Source organism: Cyprinodon tularosa, unplaced genomic scaffold (assembly GCF_016077235.1).
Source record: "Cyprinodon tularosa strain WSP-4 unplaced genomic scaffold, ASM1607723v1 ctg528, whole genome shotgun sequence".
Taxonomy (NCBI): Eukaryota; Metazoa; Chordata; class Actinopteri; order Cyprinodontiformes; family Cyprinodontidae; genus Cyprinodon; species Cyprinodon tularosa.
The window spans coordinates 777,087-797,141 of record NW_024039261.1 but is presented as its reverse complement, the minus strand read 5'-3'; the positions used below and the strand labels follow the sequence as shown (position 1 = coordinate 797,141).

General features: G+C 36.1%; 1 protein-coding gene across 2 annotated transcripts in view; it reads right to left on the bottom strand.

Annotated features, from left to right (window-relative positions):
- Window positions 1–20,055, bottom strand: part of usta (uronyl 2-sulfotransferase a) — a 63,141-nt gene extending 43,086 nt beyond the window's left edge. The window contains exon 1 of one of the 2 annotated variants that reach the window (XM_038304194.1): window positions 19,520–20,055. In XM_038304194.1, coding sequence (XP_038160122.1) covers window positions 19,520–19,763 — 244 coding nt within the window. In that variant the 5' untranslated portion in view covers window positions 19,764–20,055. The remainder of the gene's footprint in view (window positions 1–19,519) is intronic. The other variant, XM_038304195.1, reaches the window with a different exon arrangement.

Sequence of the window (20,055 nt, the reverse complement as noted above, 5' to 3'; positions counted from 1 at the left end):
AAGATCAATCCTGCAGTGACGCAAAAATAAAACGTTTACAGTAATTGCTGAGAAGGAAATGGCCTAGAAGCCACCATGAAACTGCCAAAAGTTAAAATGCAAGTGTGTTTCCCACAAATTCACAATGGTTTGTCAGATATTTTAATTAGGTAACTGTCTCACTTTAATTTAGGTAATATATCATCGTTAGAATCATACTGTGGCAGTTTATTTTCGTAATTGCAACTGTGGAAGGTTTAAATACTTTCAAACCCTTGCTTCTCTACATTTATAATGTTTTTGTACAAAACAGCACTGTGTGGAATGTCTCCCTGTGTTCTCAAGGCTACAAAAACTGCAATTGCCCCTGCTACAATCTGGGTTTGAGGTTTAGTCCATTCAGACAAGCAAAAGCAAATTTTGACTTGCGTACAGAGGGAAGTAAGGCTTAGCTCCTACACCAGTGTCCGAAAACCCCACACCCTCTCATTAAATGCATATTGGATAGTGGTACAGTCCTGACCTTCATGTCTGTATCATCTATTACATAAATACTTATTTGACACAAAGTGCTGTGAGGCTTCATGTTGGTCTAAAGTGCTGATCAGTGCCAAGTTAAATCACTGCTAGATCAGAACACAGTCCCTCTCTTGATCCATGTACATTTTCTTAAAGGAAAACAAGTAAACATACATATTTGGAAAAACTAGTAAAATAAACTATATGCATCTCGCTGGTACATGTAGGTTGCAAACATGAAGTTTTGGCGATGCTCATGCTCACTGGGGTCGCTGCATCAGGGATGCTCTGGACGGCTCAGGGCTGATCCTGCTTATCATTAAGAGGATGGACTGAACTGTTAAACCAGGTAAGTGACCCAATCTGATAATCATCTTCTGTTCAGATGATCGTGGTCACTTACTCGTGTTAACCCCCCCAGCAGTCACTGTCGCTCCGCAGATCCTTATCAGCTCCGTGCTTCTGTTCTGTCTGTTAATGTTTTTATTTTCATAAATGGTTTGAAATTTCCTGACTTTCTCAGCTTGAATACTGGGTCCATCTATCCTGTTTATGACAAGATGCATCTGCACATATTTTGCTCTATGCACTTCAAGAGCTTCAAAATGTGAACAAGCCTTTACACTTATTCTTATCTGTTCTTGCATCAGATTTAGTTTTAGCAATTAAGACTAAAAGGTGCTCTTTTATGTTTTCATTTTTAATCCCTTTTAGCTGATGCAATATAACCCTGATTTATTTACCAACAAAGACAATACTCAACTAACATATGTGAGGTTTGAAACCAAGTCAGATTAAATGCTTATGTAGGTTCCATGTAGAACCTCTGCAGACTGCAGGCATAACTTGACATATATATTCAGTTTTAAAAGTGAAAGAATGGGGTTTCTGCTTTCTAATACTGTACAGTTACTATTGCAAATACTTGTCAAGTAAATAAAAGAACTCCCAGGCACTTCAGTGCTGTCTAAATAGGGGTATACCATGTTCTGGATTTAATGGGGATGGTTACGCTTTTGTAAACAAGATTGGGCTTTTAATCATTTATTAAGGGTCCATTAAAATCACCTAAATTTTCATTTTTTTTCACCTGAATAACATAACACATTTTTCTCCCAATCCTCTGTCTCCAGTTTATCTATATGGTTCTTAAAACAGGGCATACGAGTAACTAAACTAAAACGAGTGGATGAGCTTTAAAAATGTGAGCAAAGCAGAGAACCAAGTCCCAGAAGCCACAGGATGTGCGTCTGCAGCAGACCACCTTGAAAACCATGACATCATTCAAGTGCCCCCTGAACCTCAATACACACAAACAGAGAAGCACAAACCAAAAGGCAAACAAGGTCTTTTTTTCCCTTATTCTCATCAGGTGCCAACTAAAGTGACTGTGCCATGTGTTGAACACATGGTGGACATCTCTTAAACTAAAGAAGCTGACTTGAACACCTGAAGCTTTGCATAATTAAAAAAAGGCTTTCTTCACAAAGGCATGGATTTGTTTTTTAAGCCAAGGTCAAAAAGAATGTTGAGTAATTAAGCTGATGATCACAATCCGCAAACAGGTGTTTGACACAATAAAGGATCATTTTGGCCATAAATTAAACAAAGAGTTGAAATTGAGCTAATAACAACAGATTGTTCTCCACACCTATAATAGCAGTAAAGCACCATGTCCAGGATCCCTGCAGAGTTTTGCAAATTATGCTTAATCATACACAGGATGAGGGATTGCTGTAAAATCAATAACAAGATGCAACCGGTTTGGTTTCCTTAAAAAGATAACATTTTACCAGCTGGAACTACTTAATTGAATATCAGTTGTGAAGAGCCATTATGGAAACAAAATTAACTGATTTGACCAACTCTTACGTTACATGTATGTTATCCAGATAATTCTTTAGTTTGCAGGCTAGTGACTATGGTTTTAACTATTAAACCCTGATAACAAAAAACAAAAAAAACATTTGAACCAACATAATAACAACGAGGATAAGGGTACATATTAAACCTTATTCTCCTTACAAACAGGGAACCACATTACCTCCTATGATTTTTTTTTTCTCCTCTTAAAAACCCCTTCATATTTCATGTCATCCCCTTCACCAGCAATGGAATCCAAACCAAGAGCTCTAAAGAGAAGCAATAAAAAAAATTGAACCCATTATGGGTCATTAGGAACCTAATTTTCTTCATAAATTTGGTTTCCTTATATTAACGCTGGAGTGCCAGATACAGTATAGCAATTCTGCTGTTTCTGTTGTGGGAATTAAGAAGAGCAGCTGAAAAGATGTAAGGTGCTTAATGTTACCACTGCTCTGTTAAGGCAAGATTGACTATTACATGAATATTTGGTCAGATGCAGTACAATAAAAACTCTGTCTTGTATCCACCCTTTAAACAGGCACCTTACTGGGCCTTGCACTTCTCCCTCACACACATACAAACACACACATGTCGCCAGTGAACAAACCAAAGCAAGGCAGAGGCAAACAGACAACATCTGAATGCCACCAAAGTTGTTTATTCATACATGGCAGTGGAGCTCCACCGCCTCAAGGTGAAGGGAACTCTCTTACCCTTGACTGGCCTCTTGGAAACATGGGCATGGCTCAAAACTCAGGCCAAAACCACACACAGGAAGTGCAGAGGGAAACATCCATCTTTCATTCATAAACATCATCTCATGGTCAGCTCTTTGTCAATTGAGGGCTTTAATGACAAGTGGTGCTTAATTGGTGTCAGGCAATGTGGTTTTAGATGCCAAGCTTTAATACTTTAAATGTGACCAATGTGCATAAACTGGACTGGAAATGAGCTTGTAAAAGCATCATAAACTATAAAAGACAAAAGGATACAAAAAATGCATTCTACCCAAACTGTAACTTACTGGTTTGATTAAAACTTTAACCTTAATATGGGCATAATCTTTTTTTTTCTTATAGACATCAGCAATACACCGCACACTGGCAATGCTCATGCACACATATTAAAGCATTAGCAACAGGCTGTGGTCATTTTTTCCCACAGGTTGCAGGTCTTATGGAGTTTACTTTGGCCAGGTATACATGTATTAGATATGAGAATTCTTAAAGGAGTTATATGTCTTGATCAATATGTTACCAGAAAAAAATTCTCTCTAATTCAGATCATTATACAAGATACTGAAGAAAAAACAAAGAGGTAAACAAGAGGTAAGAACTGTTAAAATAAAAAAGTCAGTAGTCATTGTGCTAACTCCCAAATAAAGTTTAGAAATCATCATTTACTTAGACTTGATTGGTCTAAAGACATCACAGCTTGCAAAAAAAACATCTATATTCATTTACCCAAAATAAACGTCTTCCTGTTAAAAAAGAGCACATGAAAAATTCGGTGCTTTCCTACATTTAGAAGGGATTGGATTATGACCATTATGTTATCACTGTTTACCTGTAAAAAACCTCAATCATAAACGCTGTTGTCACAGTCAAACATCAGGAAAACAGTTTCTAACAAACCAGTCTTAAAAATAGTAAAACTGCTGAATGTTTGCTGAAGGTTCTGCTGGAGGTTTCTTCCTGTTAAAAGGAAAATGTTCCTCTCCACTGTCGCTACAAGCATGTTTGGTTTGAGGGATCAGCTGGTTTTCCTTATAAAGAAAACTTTGAATCAATTTGACTGCATGATCTGGTTGAACTGTAAAGTGCCTTGAGATAACGTGTTGTGAATTGCGGCTAAATAAACTGAATTGAATTAAATAAGTTAAACTTGAAAATCTGGTATAATAAAGCATTAAGTGGAGTTGACCCTGTAACTTTTAGTAAGGCATTAATTATGTGGGTATTTAGACTTTCAATGAGCGGGATGTTTAGTGTTTTTATACTCCCTAACTCTGAAAACAAGCTCTGGAATCTTGTGGAAAAAAGTGCTGGATGCTCAAATCAGAAGTGATACAAAAAAGTTAGCTCCCAAATTCTCCTGAAGCTCAACAAATTTTTCATCAGACTTTTTGAAACATCTCATCCCTTATTTTCGTTTGTTTTGTTTTTATGTCCCAAAAATCTAAATGTATTTTTTAATCTTAATGTAATTACACACTTCCTTTTAATTCACCTTGTGTATGTCATGCTACACAGCCAAACTTTTTCTTGTCTATTAATGCTTTGTGTTTCTTTCTTAGCATCTGAATCTTATGTTTCTCGTAACGTTGTTAATGTGGTTCCACTGAACTTACAGCTGAAGTGCACTGGACTGTCATTTGTGACTTTTGGCCCTGGATAAACCTGGTCTTGAAAGGAAGAGCTACTCTGTAATTTAGCAATGTGGCTAAGCTATGCTAGCTGGTGGTCAGCGGTTTGCTTCAGACTTTAAGAACAGGCTCATTAAAACTTGACGGCTAATTATAGAAACACAAGGTTGCATATCAAATCATTGTGACTCATTTTAAAATATATAATAAGGTGTTCAATTTTTGTGCCCTAAGTTTCAAACCGTCATTAATTTAGCTCGGCCGCAGTGATTTTCAATATAGCTAAAAGAATGTTGGAAGCAATACCAAACTACATACGCCTATCAATACCCTGCCAAACGAAGGGCCAATATTTTTTTACCAAGTCAACAACAAAAATTGGACTCTATTAAAACCATGCAGTTTGGTCAGTCAAAGATTAAACCTGTATATAAACAGAAAAGCATGCTTGAAGCAGCGAGTCGAGGGTGATATGGGTAACTTCAGAAAGACAGCCGGCGTTTCCAAATCCTGTGGTTGTGTATAATAGAACTGCATGTAGTGATTAGAGGCACAGGCTTTCCAGCTGGCAGTACCACACAGCTGGAGCACCCAGTGGTACTTGTTCTGCTCTGTGTATTTTAGAAAAGTAGACAGCGCTTACTGAGAACATGTTCAGCCAAATCTTTTTTTCCGGGAAAAGAAATATTTATATGGAAGGAAGGAGAAGAAGATGTAGGAAGTGGTCAGCTCCTGAAGGAAAAAATGATTTTAGACTATTTTTTAAAGTATGAGTCAAATACCTGACAGACTAAAAACATGCAGATTAAAAAATGGCCTTGTCTGGTGCAGAAAAGAAGCGTTGGTGTAAAGAGGCATCTGTGAGGATCTGAACAATACCGTAGGAGATAAAGCAACTTGAATTAGCCAGTGAATCACAAATCTTTTAAATGATTTTTGACCTCATATTAAAGTGAAAAATATAAACTGCTGTATTTTTTACAGTTTGCATCCTTCAACCTGTCAGTCTGGAAGCACGATTTCTAATGATGCTGCCACCTGTGGCCAATACACAGAACTGCAGCACTCTTCTGCTTATCCTCATAGCTCAGGCTCATATTTGACAAGGTTTTTTATTTTTATTTTTAATTTTTTCACTTTAAAATAACAATTCATTTGTTTGCTATGTCGGAACCATTCAACATGGACAAACTTAAAGTCACTTCTCTGGAAAGGGCAGGAACCTCTGAACCGAAGTAAATTAAGGAAAATTTAATTGTGTCAGTAATAATTTTAATTAAAGCAATGTTTCACATTGTGTTTTGTTAATTGGTGTTGTCTTTCCTGTATAGCACTTTGGTGCAGTTTTACACCTGTTTTTAAAGTGCTATATAAATAAATTTGACATTGACAAAATAGGCTACAGGCTTATACCAGCATCGGCACTCAACTACTCGGGTGTCAGTGTGCCCACGAAAACAATGATTTAGTTGTATCTGATCAAACAAAAAGAGTATTTTAAGGATATTTTTCAGTTAAAAAAAAAGTTTGCCTTTCAAGTCCTTTGCTGTGCTGGAGGTAACCATCACAAGATGGGTACAATGGACATACGAACAAGGATATAATCGGCAAAACTACATGTTTAAATTGTGCGTAGTTGCTACAAAGGGACCTGAAGCCCAAGAAAATCCCCCTGAATCTCTAAACTACTACCACCAACCTGAACTGTTGGTACAGTGAAGGATGGATCAAATTTTCTTCTTGTTTCTAGCAAATTATGACAATTTATTACGTTGTAGTTTAATTAAACAACACAATACAGTATATCTGTCAAATTACGGTGAATCTAAAATCACTTATTTAAGCTGGAACTGTGTATGTTTCAATTCGTTGTTGATGTTGAACTGTTAGCTTTCTCTAAATACAAACATCTGGCAATTAAACTTTCTCGAGCTGATCAGTTTTATTTCAATAATGTTCAAGGAAATAGCCACTTCAAAGGTAAAATCAAAACCCATATATTAAAAAGTTGGTAAAAATGACAGGTGATGGGTTGATGTGGATTTCAGCGCTGACTGCAATAATATGCCTGCTTTCGCATAAGCCAGAACCACTGCAAAGAAAGTCTTTCAGCACTTGGGGAAAAGAGCAGCTATAAAAGACAGAGAGAAATGCTCAAAAGTGGGCTTCAGAGAGGACGTCCACATTCTGATACTGGGGTGAGATATTTGGGAGAGAGGAGATTTGTTTAACAACAGGGAACCACTGCATTCCAGCTAAAATGTTTTTTGGAAGTGTTGAGTTTTAATGTTTTTTTAAGGAGGTTCGAATACTTGAAGGAATGTTTCAAAGGAAATACCTTAAAAAGTATTAATGTGGCGGGAACTTGAAAATGAAACATTGATCCATTTTAGCTTACAAAAAATTTATAAAAATTGATTTAAAAAAAAATGCCATGCACTTATATTTCACCCGACTCAGTCAATTCTTTTGTAAATATGCCAATATATAAAATTTTTTAAAATCTCTCAATGGAGAAATTTACTGTCTGCATTTAACCCACCCCTTTGGGGAGCAGTGGGCTGCCACTGTGCAGTGCCCAGGGAGCAATTAAAGATTAAGGGCCGGATCTATCAAAGGTTTGCGTGTATTAAAACGTGAGCTATTTCACTGCACACGCTAAAAAATGTACAAACTGATCAATCAACAGCGTGCTAAAAGGATTTGGTCTTTAAAACGTGCTAAATAGCGCCTCTTATCCATTTAGTACTTTTTCTGCAATGAATATGCAATATGGGGCGTTTACACGCTAAAGTGCGTCTTGTGGGAGGAGAACATGTAAATATATTAATTTAGCACTCGCAAAGTGATTTATCAAACCTGAACGCAATTTTGCTAACGGTATCTGACTCTATATTTAACACGTTTCAAAAGCATCTGGGTCATTCCAGCGTACGGTTGCAGCGAGAGCTGGGATCTCCCAATCTCGTTTTTTCAGAAGTGCTGTCCGACGGGGTCGGGGTTCTCCCCCTGCGCCTGTGGAGCAACATGCCAAATGCTGCGGGGATCTCATCCACAGTCACAGGCCAATACAAAACACCTGTTTTTTTGTTTTGTTTTTTTTTACTGCAGCACATACCACCTTAGGGAATAAAGGTTGCCAATTTATATATATATATATATATATATATATATATATATATATATATATATATATATATATATATATATATATATATATATATATATATATATATATATATATATATATTTACTTATTTATTTTTTTTTGTTGGGGGTCACTGTAAGATTTAAATTTCCTAATGCACTTGTTTGTACAGACTACAAACTACTTTGCCGCAAACCACAAAACGCGCAAAACCATCATTTAAATAGGGCGTCTCCAACAGTTTTGCACCTGCCACCAGTTACGCAAATACTCTTGTTAAATCACCCGCAAACCATGGTTCAGCCCCTCGCGCAAAATTCCAGTTTGCGAGCGCAAATTACTGCACGCAAAATTGGATCTTGATAAATCCGGCCCTAAGAGTCTTGCCTAGAGAGCAGTGGGTTTCAAACTCACAACCTGAGGATTCCAAGCCCTATGCAATAAACACTAGGCCGCCACTCCCACACAAGTGAGCCAAGTATTTATTTTTATTTTTTTTGCAGCTTTGCTTATCTGGAAATAGTTTTTACTTTTCAAATTTTGACTTTGAAAAATTGCTTAAAGTGTGTCAAAATAAACAGAGCATCTATGAACGTCAGTTTTGTCACTCCCGTTACAGATTCTTAACTTGAATTAGTAGATAGACATGCTTTTTGATCAATGATTGCCCTGTACTTACAGTACAGTAGCTCTATTTCTCTTCCCATGATCTACTATAGAAATGTATCAAAAAAGATGCATTATGGTACCCCCAATATGTTTCAAAGGTGAATTTGGAGTAATGTGCAGGCTTCGTTCAATCAATTTTTTTTTTTTTTGCCATTATCCTATAAAGTCATAAAATGTGGATTGCAAAACTAATAGTTGCCCTGGTAACAGTGTTGTCTTCCTGAGATGTCGTTTCCTGTCACTCTTGTGGAGGTATTGATTGCCATTTCTGTGTCATGATCACCTTGGTTGGAATGACAGCCTAGGTTTAAAGCCAAATTGTTGTTCCAAGATTAGATAAAATGAGGTTGGTCACACATAAGTACAGTAGGTTTGCACCACATACAGCTTAAAACAAGGTTTTGTTTTGTTCATTTTCTGTCGATGCCCAAAGTTTTAAACCAATAGAGTTATAATGCTCAGGGTGATTAAGAAATATAGGCCAGTTACAAAAATATGATGGAGGCAGAGAAGATACGTTGAGTGAGAAAAAGTAGACGACACTAGAGACTAGATGTTGCATAGTTACATTAAACCAAAACTATAAGCACAGGCATAGCTCCATAATTGTTTCTTTAAATTACCTCTTTCTAGGAACTGTCTTTAAACTGGTATCTTATTTTGAGAAGCTAAACTTAAAGAAATGTTAAATGCATCTTGTGTTAAACATAAAGGTACTATGCATTGCAGAGATCCAGAATAGAACATTGGTTTAAACAACCTGGGTTGGGTACTTCACCGCTTTGTAGTTAAGGATACTATATACGTTTTCACTGCTGAGACATGAGGCCTGCAGTTGTGGTAAAGGAGTTCAAGAATAAAATTTGCTTCTCGGGAAAGGCATGTCACTGACCACCAGAACACATGTTTCTATTTCAACATCTATGACAGTAACAACCATTTCCTTCAGCAATATACTGTATTTGCCATCCTGGACTCAGTTAAGAAAATGTCAGACGGTACTGGTGCATAAAACTGTAAAACAAACATTTTAAACAGATTATCTGTTTGAGGTCTCCTACGTTTACGTAGAACTGAAAGGATGGAAAATGCTTCCATGCTGTTGAGGGTGTTACATCACTCCAACAGTGTGTTGTAGCAGACTCCCAACAAATGAAAGAACCTTTCTAATTATGCTACTAACATCAGGGAACAGGACATGAGGAAGGGCAAAGCAGATCTGTAATGAAAGGACACAGATTTCAATTAAAGGTTTTAAATGGGACAAAGCTGACTGATGTAAGACATTTAATTCAAGGCAACACAAACCTTGTTTTGAGTTGAAGTGTTTATAATGATACAAGAAAAATAACTGGGTCTGCTGTTATAATCAATGGGCCACCAGCAAATATAAACATAAAGGTCTTATATTTATACTGTAAGCTGTGATGAATTACAATCAAGACTAAGTATTAAAGTGATACATTTTTTATATATATATAAATAGTTTGTACATCAATAAAAAATAATACTACTTTGCCAAGTAGTTTGTGTTAAGAGGCTTTAAAGTAATTATCAAGCTTACTTAGCTGAAGGGAATTAACATGTTCATAAATTAATACCCAGATCAGAAGGCAGAAAACATACAATATGTGGCATGATGACTTGTAATAAAAGAAAAACAAAATACTTAACAAATAGAGCCACATTAGCCCAATATATCTTTGTTTGTCTCAATGCATGTTTTGAACTAGATGCATAAGAACTGTAAGGACTTATTCAGCATGATAACTATCTTCCCATCAATTAAACTCCAAAGTTAGAAATCTTGTTTATTAAAAATTCTGAATACCACTGGTTTGAAATTCTACTAACACTATATGTTTATATTAGAACTCCTTTTTCTCACAGTGTTTAAATGGCTTTGGTAGTGTCAGCAAATGTTTTAAGAAGATATCCTTATAAAGAAATATTTTAATGTATGATATATAGTAAATATCAAAAGTGCATTTGTGTCATGATCTCGGTGTTAATGACGGGTTTGATTACTTATTTCATTCACCTGCTTATCTCTGCCCAGTTCTCATTACCGCTCATCTGATCTCACTTCTCCAGTCTATATAACCAGCCTTCAAATAGTCATCAGTGCTAGATTATTCAAGCCTGTAGTGAGAGTTCTCTGGCATTCCTGTGTTTACTGATGGCCTTATCCTGACCTGTTCTGCCTCTGGACCTCTGAGGCCGTCTGTTCCTGTTCTGATCCATTTGTCTGACCTGTCCTCGGACTCCTGCTGAATGACTGCCTGTCTGTGTATTAAATCTGGAACTCATCCCCGACACCGTCCTGGATATCCCTTTGATACCTCTTAAAACCTCTGACCTCCTGGCTCTGACCCCCAAGCACGTCTTCGACACCAGCTTTGGATTTTCCCTCTGGGTTATCCTGCTTTTCTTCGTCTGCTCAGCTCTGATCTCCTGTCTGTCCCCTGAAACTCGGGGACATCAGCTTTTGGGACTCTCTGGGTGGCACCTGCCGCCGACCAGCTGGAACCAACCTCATCCTTTGTGTTTGCACTGAACTATAAGACCAGGTTAGTGACCCACACATTCTTCACATCCTTTGCCAGATAGATGTGGTCGCTAATCTCTGTTCTCCTAAAGGCTCTTGCCTTAGATGACGCTGTTCTCTATAATTCCATCATAAATACATTTTTTGTAAAGTCTAATTGTCTTTCCGCATTGAATACTGGGTCCTTTTGTTCTGAGCCTGACATATTTTATTTAATTACAGTACTTTACAGCTGTCACTTAAGTTGGTACGTAGATCAATAACATATGGCTTAGCTTTTCATATAATGCCTGATTATTTTGTCGTTGTGAAGTCTTAAGCATAATTTTTATCAAAATGTCCTGTTTGAAAAATTTTATAATACAATACATTAACCAAAAACCATAACAGCAAAGACTTATATAAAATTATTATATTTCCATAGGATTAAGAAGAAGTTTGAAAACAGAAGCTTAAAACAGCAAGTCACAGACTCTGACCATATATTAAGCCACAATCTTTTACATGTTTAATCCTTCATTAACTAATAATTGGCCTGAGTGGTTACAGGAAAAAAGCAAAAGAATCTTTACTCTGAGATCCAATAAATATAGTTTATCTTGGTTGTTTTCAACACTGAGAAACACTACACCAGTGCCAGTTTGACTAATTATTCTGTCAGTGACTACACCTTTTTACTTGTACAGAGACTTTAAAAGGTTAATAGAAAACTGAAACTGTTAGAAATGTTTAGGGGATTGTTAGCAGATTAAAACGTCCATGTTCTCTTTGTTAAAGGGATAATATTATTATATTTCTATAATAGTCCTTCATATTTGATCCATTACAACTAAAACATTTTTTGATGAGCAGACTGACACCTCAGCAGTCCAGCATCTATAATCTTTGCATACAATCTATGCATTTATTAGCCTGTAGCCTATTTTCCTGAATTTACTTTGGGTAAGAAGTTTCTACACTGTTTCTGCAGATGTGACCTTGAATGGGTCCAACCTAGCAAATAATCGAAGCATTACCTTCAGGATGGTTTCTGTGGATACTTAGAACTGGACATAAGAAGAAAAAAAAAAGTGTGACCGTGATCCACCAGAATGAGCATAATAGTGCTGCGTTCTGTAAAAATCTCTATAATGCTGCTTTAAATTTTTATTTAAAACTTGTTTTAGAATGGAAATGCCATATAACCTTTAAGTATTTATGTGAATAAAGAATTCACTCTCGCTTGGTACAGACAGCTGTAAACAAAGATTGATTTAAAGTTATTCCAAATGTTTTAACCCTAAAGCTAATATACAAACTGCGAGTTTCAGACTTCATCAACCTATCTGACATATTTAGAAGTTGCCATCTGTAATACTCCAAAAACGCCAAAAAGTTATTTGAAGAGAAAAAATTCCTGGATCCTCTTAAAGACCTTTTTCTGGGATAAGTTTCCAGCAAAATCATTTCTCTTGATGAGGCAAAAACTGTTATTGTAGCCCCAGACCCCTGACAATTATCCCTTTAGTGGAGCCATCAATTTACAATTCAGAGTTAGCTTTATTTTAAGTTTTTATTTTCTAGACTACAATATATCGTAGAGGAAATGATCACAGCACAACAGATTTTATATTGTTTTTACAAAAAGCAGGCATTCTAAAAATGGTCACCTATAGAAAATGGAACATCCCAACCCCATTCGACAATATTTTCTTTCCCCACTGTTTTCATATCATTAGATGACATAACTCCATCGCAGTCACATAATGCATACAAGGCACTCAAGCAAAGTCACAAACCATTACCCAACAATTTGCCAGGCATTTCTTATGTGTTCTAGCCACCATTACTCAGCCGGCCTTGAACAGCAGTAGCACTTTAACAGGACTTGAGGATTGCTAATTATCTTTCCCTATGCCCTCTTTTTATGTGGTGAAAACAAAAACACAAATGAAAGATAATTATCTTGTGTTGTTATAGTGTTTGCCTGTTTCTCTGGAGATGGAAACCGTACCCTGTCAGGCCTGCAGATGCTCATTTGTAATGCTAACTGCTACTGTTTTGAAATTAGAGTGGAAGCATGGAGTTGTTCTCAATTTCCTGTTGTAGTTATGTAGGCAATAACTAAATAATGCAAAGAGGAAATGATTATCATTATCAAAATCCTCAATCTCAGTATTTTAAAAATGCATTATTTAGTTTCCATCAAACCCTGAAGCCAATTAAAAGTTGGTCTGCTCCATTAAAAAGAGGAAGTCTTACCTGTACATGTACATGCTGTGTACGAAGTGGGGAAACTACAACCCTAGTCATGATTTAGACATTAAGAGCTCAGAGTGTTTGGTGATTGAAGTCAGAGTACAGAGGAGGTAGGATGTGTCGTCTTGCTTTTATACCTAATAAGATCTGTCAGCTAAAAATCCTGTATGGATGCAAAAAATAAACATGAGTTTATTGAAATCAGCATATTTGGCTTTAAGTATAAAATGTGCATATGTGTTGTCTTGCAACACCTGCTAAAATGTTGCATGAGTAAGTAAGAAAAGAAAAATCATAACATAATGTGGCTTTTCAATTTTCCACATGACCAACTTCACTTATGCCCAGACTGGTGCACACCTGGCAACCAGTAGAAGATCAACAACTTGCATCACTCTGACTTCAATTCAATTCGACACTTAATAAACTGTCTCAAGAAAGAAGTTCTGTCATTTCTGGCAACAGTCCAACACAAATAAATCAGTATTTTTAAAAGCAAAAAAATATGATAATTTGGAAATAATCCTTGTTTTTAATATCCCTGAACAGGAAATCAGTGTGCTGGGTAGCTGGAGTGGTGGGAGTGCTCCAAAACTCACACTTATGCTACTGGTTGCTCAAAGTGCTCCTGAAAATGTGCAGCTCATGTGTAACTTTCCTCACCAGCGTATGATCGTCCACAAGAAGAAAACACAGATGATGGCAAGCAGGTAATCACTTTTAGCGATGTACAACAATCACAGTGGAAGTTGATACGGAAAGAAACACAGAAATGGGAAAATATACTTTGTTTAAAATTCTAATTTCTTTACTCTGAGACAGGACACATTATATGTCTATACATAAGCCTCAAAAGGAAAAAAAAACTAAACAAAACTTTATAATATTGTAAATTGAATCGATTACAGTAATTTAACCAAATCACATAGATTGAAAATGCCTTGATGTTTTTAAACCATAACTTTGTTGTGATTTTTTTTCTGCTTACAGCCAGAGTGGTGTACACTACCCAAATATTTAACTTAAAAAAGGCTAAACTTTGACACACTTTATTGAAGTGGAATTTCAAAGTAAAAATTAATTGGTAAAAAGGCTACTCAATATTTATACTAAATGTTGGATCATAACTAGAAAAGTCTTGATCCAATAAAGATATAAAAAAATCAGTACGATATTAGTCAAAGAATCTATATCAGAATATATCGGTATGTGTCTAAAATCTCTGATTTAAGTGAGTTGATAAAAAGTTTATAAGTCACTCAGTGGTTAATTATGTAAGGGTCACTTCTTCTTATATCTATTGTTGTTGATTATTCTTCTATGAGTAATATATCTTAATCATACCTTTTCTAATATTTCACATAAGAAATGACTAATAAATATATACATTTTGGGTCCATATCCATATTAATAGCTGCAGTATCGTTATAGTATCGGAAATGATAACGTTTTAATCATAAAAGCTGTTATTTTTAGAAATTATATAGCCATACAGATGTTATGTGCAGGTTCTGGTACTTCAAAGACTAAAATACATAAAAAAAAATACAAATAAAAAAAAAATAATTACAAAGCAAGAAAAGAATGCAGAGAAAATAGTTTTCAAAATCCTTTTTTCAATAAAAAAGTATGAAATCAACCCTTACAGCAAGAATTTTTGTTGGGAGACAGTAAGGATCTTCCATTGACAATTATGTTTTGACAATTACGACGATAAGCATATTCCACTGATCTCTGAATAGCTCAAATAAAGTGGGTAGAGTTGTCAAAAATGTTACTCATGTACAACTACTGTAGGGTTACTTTGCAAAAATTTCACTAATGTACGATGTACAGAGAGGGAAAAAAACTCCCAGAACTATTTTTAATGCTGTAAAGTAAACTAATTGTTAAAAACTTTAAATCAATAACTTTTGTAGCCTAAGATTTCTTGGTGATGATTATATCATTTTAAACATTCTTTGCATATTTTGTGCAATAACACCTTGGAAAAGTTAGTGCAATGTTTGGTTTTCTAAAGTTCATTTATAATTTTGAGGTACACAGCTATATGGGTCTTTTTAGTTTGAGATCTTTGCTATAATTTCTTTCTGAAACTGAGTATTCTGCAAAAAGGCTGTCCTCCCCATGTTGCTTCCCACTGAACTTCAAGTTGTTACTGTAATCTGGACCATCTCTGGGTTAGTCTTTCAGCTCTACTGCTAAAAAGCATACCCATAGAATAATGCTGCCACCACTATTGTAGACTTGGCTAGATGTATTGTATGAAAGTGGTTATATATGGTTTTCTTGGAATAAAATATAACAAAGTTGGATATCAACCGAGCTATTTAATTTTTGGTCTCTTTTGGTATCTTCCAAACAAAAGAATATTTTCCTCTTTCTATATAAAATAATAAACATACTTGACTGTGTGTTTCAGTAGCTAAACTTTTATAACCTCTACTAGTAATAGAAAAATATATAAAAGAAACTGAAAAGATATAGATCCCAAAGCTTTCTCTGTGCCCATACATCCCTGTCTAATCCCCAATAGCGGCCCGCAGTCTCCAACTTCAACACTTTACCTTGCAGCTTTTAGAACTTTAGATTTATTAGTCTAAATATTTCAAAATGACTAAGTTCCTCTAAGAAGCAGACACCATTTTTAACCACATACCTTGTGTAGTATTTAGGGTGAGTGAAGACTACTGAAACCCACCTTCACCGATGAAAAATATGCGTCCAAGTTTGGTTAGACATTTATCGCAGTTATCCATGATCTTAGATGTAAGGAAGTGGTATCGGTCTAAATTTTTGTTTTTTTGTTTGTTTGTTTTGCATCAACTTCATGTTATTGGACAATTCAAAGTAAGCCTGCATATGGCATACTTCTGCAGGACCAAGGTTAAATAGAGGATGGAGACAAAGCAGGTACAAACGACTAAAAAACTGCCTCAGTCCTACAACTACTGCCAGCTGCTTTCATATTGTACTTTTATGCATCCTTTGAGTCACTAAAGGAGACAGTTTGGGCTATAAAAAAAAAAAAAATGATAACATATCTAGGGGTGTCCCAATCCAACATTATTATCGGATATCGGCCTGATGTTAGCCAGAAAACTGATATCAGTTTTTATCGGCTGGCATGTAAAATCTGCGATATGTTCATGCTGATGGAAAAGCTGTTAAAGGTTTCTCTAACTTTACATTTTACATTGGAGTTTCCATTCTTTTTGATGTGTCATACCTTTCGTTCCCTGTTTTTACAATTACCCCTTGAACAAACCTTTTCCAAAATTCTACAGTATACAATAACCAATAAAAACTTGAATGTTTTCTGCTAATATTGTATCATGTTAATAGCGAAATCATCCAGTTCTCAGAGCTGCAATATCCGTTTTGTTTGGGAAATTAAAAAATTTCATTGCATCATCCCTACATACATCACATGGTATTTATGACTACGATCAGTTTTACCTTAAAAATGGTCGTTCCAAGACCTTTTCAGGACATACATATGTTTCTATTAAGGCAGACCATTGAACTTAACAAACTCAAACATCTTGGGGTAATTAATGGCCCCGATTGAGAAAATTCCTACGATCACAACCAAATACATATTCACATCTTACCCAAACATTAAAAAAAAGTTATCCAGAGATGAAGCTTTTAGGCACAGCAGTCCAATCCATCTTAGTGTGGGTAGTACAGAATGAGACATGAGAAAGTGTCAAGTGAAGGTTAGTGAATGGCAACACTTAGCAGCAAAAACGGGGCTGTAAATCCAGGTGTAAAATTAAGTGCACGGCTCTAATCCAAACGACTACGTGTTGAGTGACGTCCTCAAACACCCACCTACCCATTGGGCTGAACAAAACGCAGTCTGTTCCCTCTACTCTGCGTCTGAGTGGGAGAAACACACAATCACACTTTCTTAAAGTACAATTGTCTTAGCTCAGATGCTATTCCACCAACAGGAACCATCAACTTCACATTGGCACAGTTTAGAAAAGAAGTTGAAAGAAGTCTGAATAGAAAATCTGAAGTATTTCAAGTACAGGATTACAGGAAGGATTGAAATTAGATGTAGTGCTGGGTACAGAAATGCACTTTATAGAATATAATTTCTCTATATTCAATCAAAGGAAATAATTGATAGTGATGAAAGGTAGCTTGGATGATGACAAGCATTAAGGAACAATGAGCTCAAGCAGTTTGTTGTTCAAATTACTAAATCAATACAGACAAACAGAAAATAATGAATACTATAATGAAAATATCGCCCATAGCCTTCTTAGAAAGCAATCAATGCCTCCAAGTGCAATGTAAAGAGCTAGATTTGATGGTATAGTAACAAAGTGTCCATACTGTTTAATTGTTAGTCTTTTAATACTAACTTCCAATTTAGCAAAACACCTGTATTTACATTGATACTAGAGACAGAGGTGCACTGATTTAAAAGCTAGCTGATTTAAACAGATTCAAGAGGGCAAAATAAAATATCAGACACATCTTAAGTCACAAGTCAGAATTCTGTGAAAGAAAATTAAAAACATACTCCATTCCTTTAACTTTACTGGTTTGCATTGCCCCGTGTTGGCCTATCATAAAATTGATGCAGTAAGGATGGCGGTCATAATCTGGGAAATTTTAAAAGATCAAAACTAACTTCTAAAAAGGCAATGTTATTTTACAAATCAAGAATGTTGAGAGATAAACATGACTAAGAAAGGACTTCCAAGCAAAATAAATGATTTAAACAGAAGTTGCTTTACGTCATGTGTATCTTCTGTTTTTGGACAATACTATGCAGTTGTTCTGTGCCGCCACATGTGAATCAGAAAGAGATGTGTGCGTCTGCAGGAAACCAAATGGACCCAGAGGATTAGTGGCTGACTTGGTGAGTGACTCTTGTTCTGCTCCAGATGTTTATCAAGTCACAAAGCCCTCAAAGCTCTCGGCGTGTAGGTAGAGAACACAACCTCCTTTCAACACACGCATACATACACACAGAGGCACAAACATTCCAACTGCTGCCTAAGGTGCAGCCCAGTGAGAAATTTGCTGATAGGAAATTTCCTGTGCATCTGATTCTGCTTAGGCGAACAACATAAGGTCAGAAGTTCCAATATGTTAATTTAAAAAGCAGATACTTTTTTTTTCTTCCTTTTTTGGCATGTGGGACTACCAAAATGTTTTTAAAAGGGGTGATGGGGCTACTTCCTAAGGTGGTAATCCAAACGTTGACATGGTAGGAGCTTTTACATATGGATACATATACATGAAAATCTAAATAAAATTAGAAAAAAATATATTTTTGAAAATGATCTCATCTAAATAACTAAAGACATAATTTATTATATGCATAAATTACTGCTAAGTAATGGCGCAAACTAAGGCTGTTATGGACAAGCTCATTGCCCAGCACCAATCAAATTCAAGAATCTATTTCACTTAAGAGTCAAATGATTTTTAATATTCAAAAATGTTTCTCTCTTTAGAACCATACTATAAAAAATCTGAAATTATAGATAGATAGATAGATAGATTTATACATATATACACATACATATATATATATATATATATTTACTAAATTATTCATTTACTGAACTGTATTACTTGTTAAACTCCTAGTTTGTTAATATTATTCACTTTGCCATTCCATCACTGGTTAATCTGCTGTTAATATATCACAACAAATAAGAGTCTTTTTTGACGCATAAATAATTGAGTCACTTGATTGAAACATTGAATAAACTACATGAATTATATTTTACATTATAAATAAAAAAAGTGAAAAACTAAAGATTATTTGCCTCATGGTATAAACAGAATCCGCTCCCTGTTCCTGAGGTGCCAACCGTGCGTAATGACGCTGCGCATCTGGAGCGGGCAAGCTGAACTTTTAGGAGGACATGCCACTTAACATTCACATTAAATATCAATCAGAGCACCTCTGATTCCTCGATCGAGCCCTGACACGTCATACAAATGCTTCAGCTTTCTAACTTGCAGCTAGAGGCAGAAATATGTAAAAGTCACGTGAAAGCATAAATAGCCATCCGGAGCGTCATTTCGCTTTAAGTTGGTTTGACGTATAAAACTACACATAAAAAGCAGCTGTATGCATCCAGTGAAACTCTGAAAATATTGATTAACTTCACCGTATCTAGATATTGGAAAAAAGAGAAACAAATCTTACCAAGATACTGCCTGATGTCAAGGAGGATTCTTGGAGCGCCGCCGTTGAGTTGGTAAAAAAGCGAGCCAAAGCAGAAGAGGAAGAGCGCAGCCATGCAAAAACCGTAACCTCGCAAGGAGAAGCGCCACGGTAGAGCGCTGAGCAAGCCGTGCTTTCGGTGGTGGCGCTCTCTGATGTGGTTGGGAGTCTGGTGATGGTTGTTGTTGCTGTTGTGAGAGGGACTGCTGCTAAAATTCTTCATCATCTCCACCTCACAAAGCAACGTGGAAAGTCACCCATCCGCCTCTTGGAAGTAAAAGTTGCCGCTTTAGGATCATTTGATGGATGGGGAGAACGGTTAAATGTAGAAGACGCGCAAGAAACTCTGGATCTCCTTCCCTGCTGCTCCTGCTGCCTCTGGGTTTAGGTTGTTTTTAAGATGAACAGCGCTCTGCTCCTGATCAGTCCTATCTTCTTAGATGAGTCTTCCTTCCTTCCTTCCTTCCTCTCTTCCTTCCAGCAGAGTTAAGGGTTCATCCTTCTCCTCTGAGGCTGTA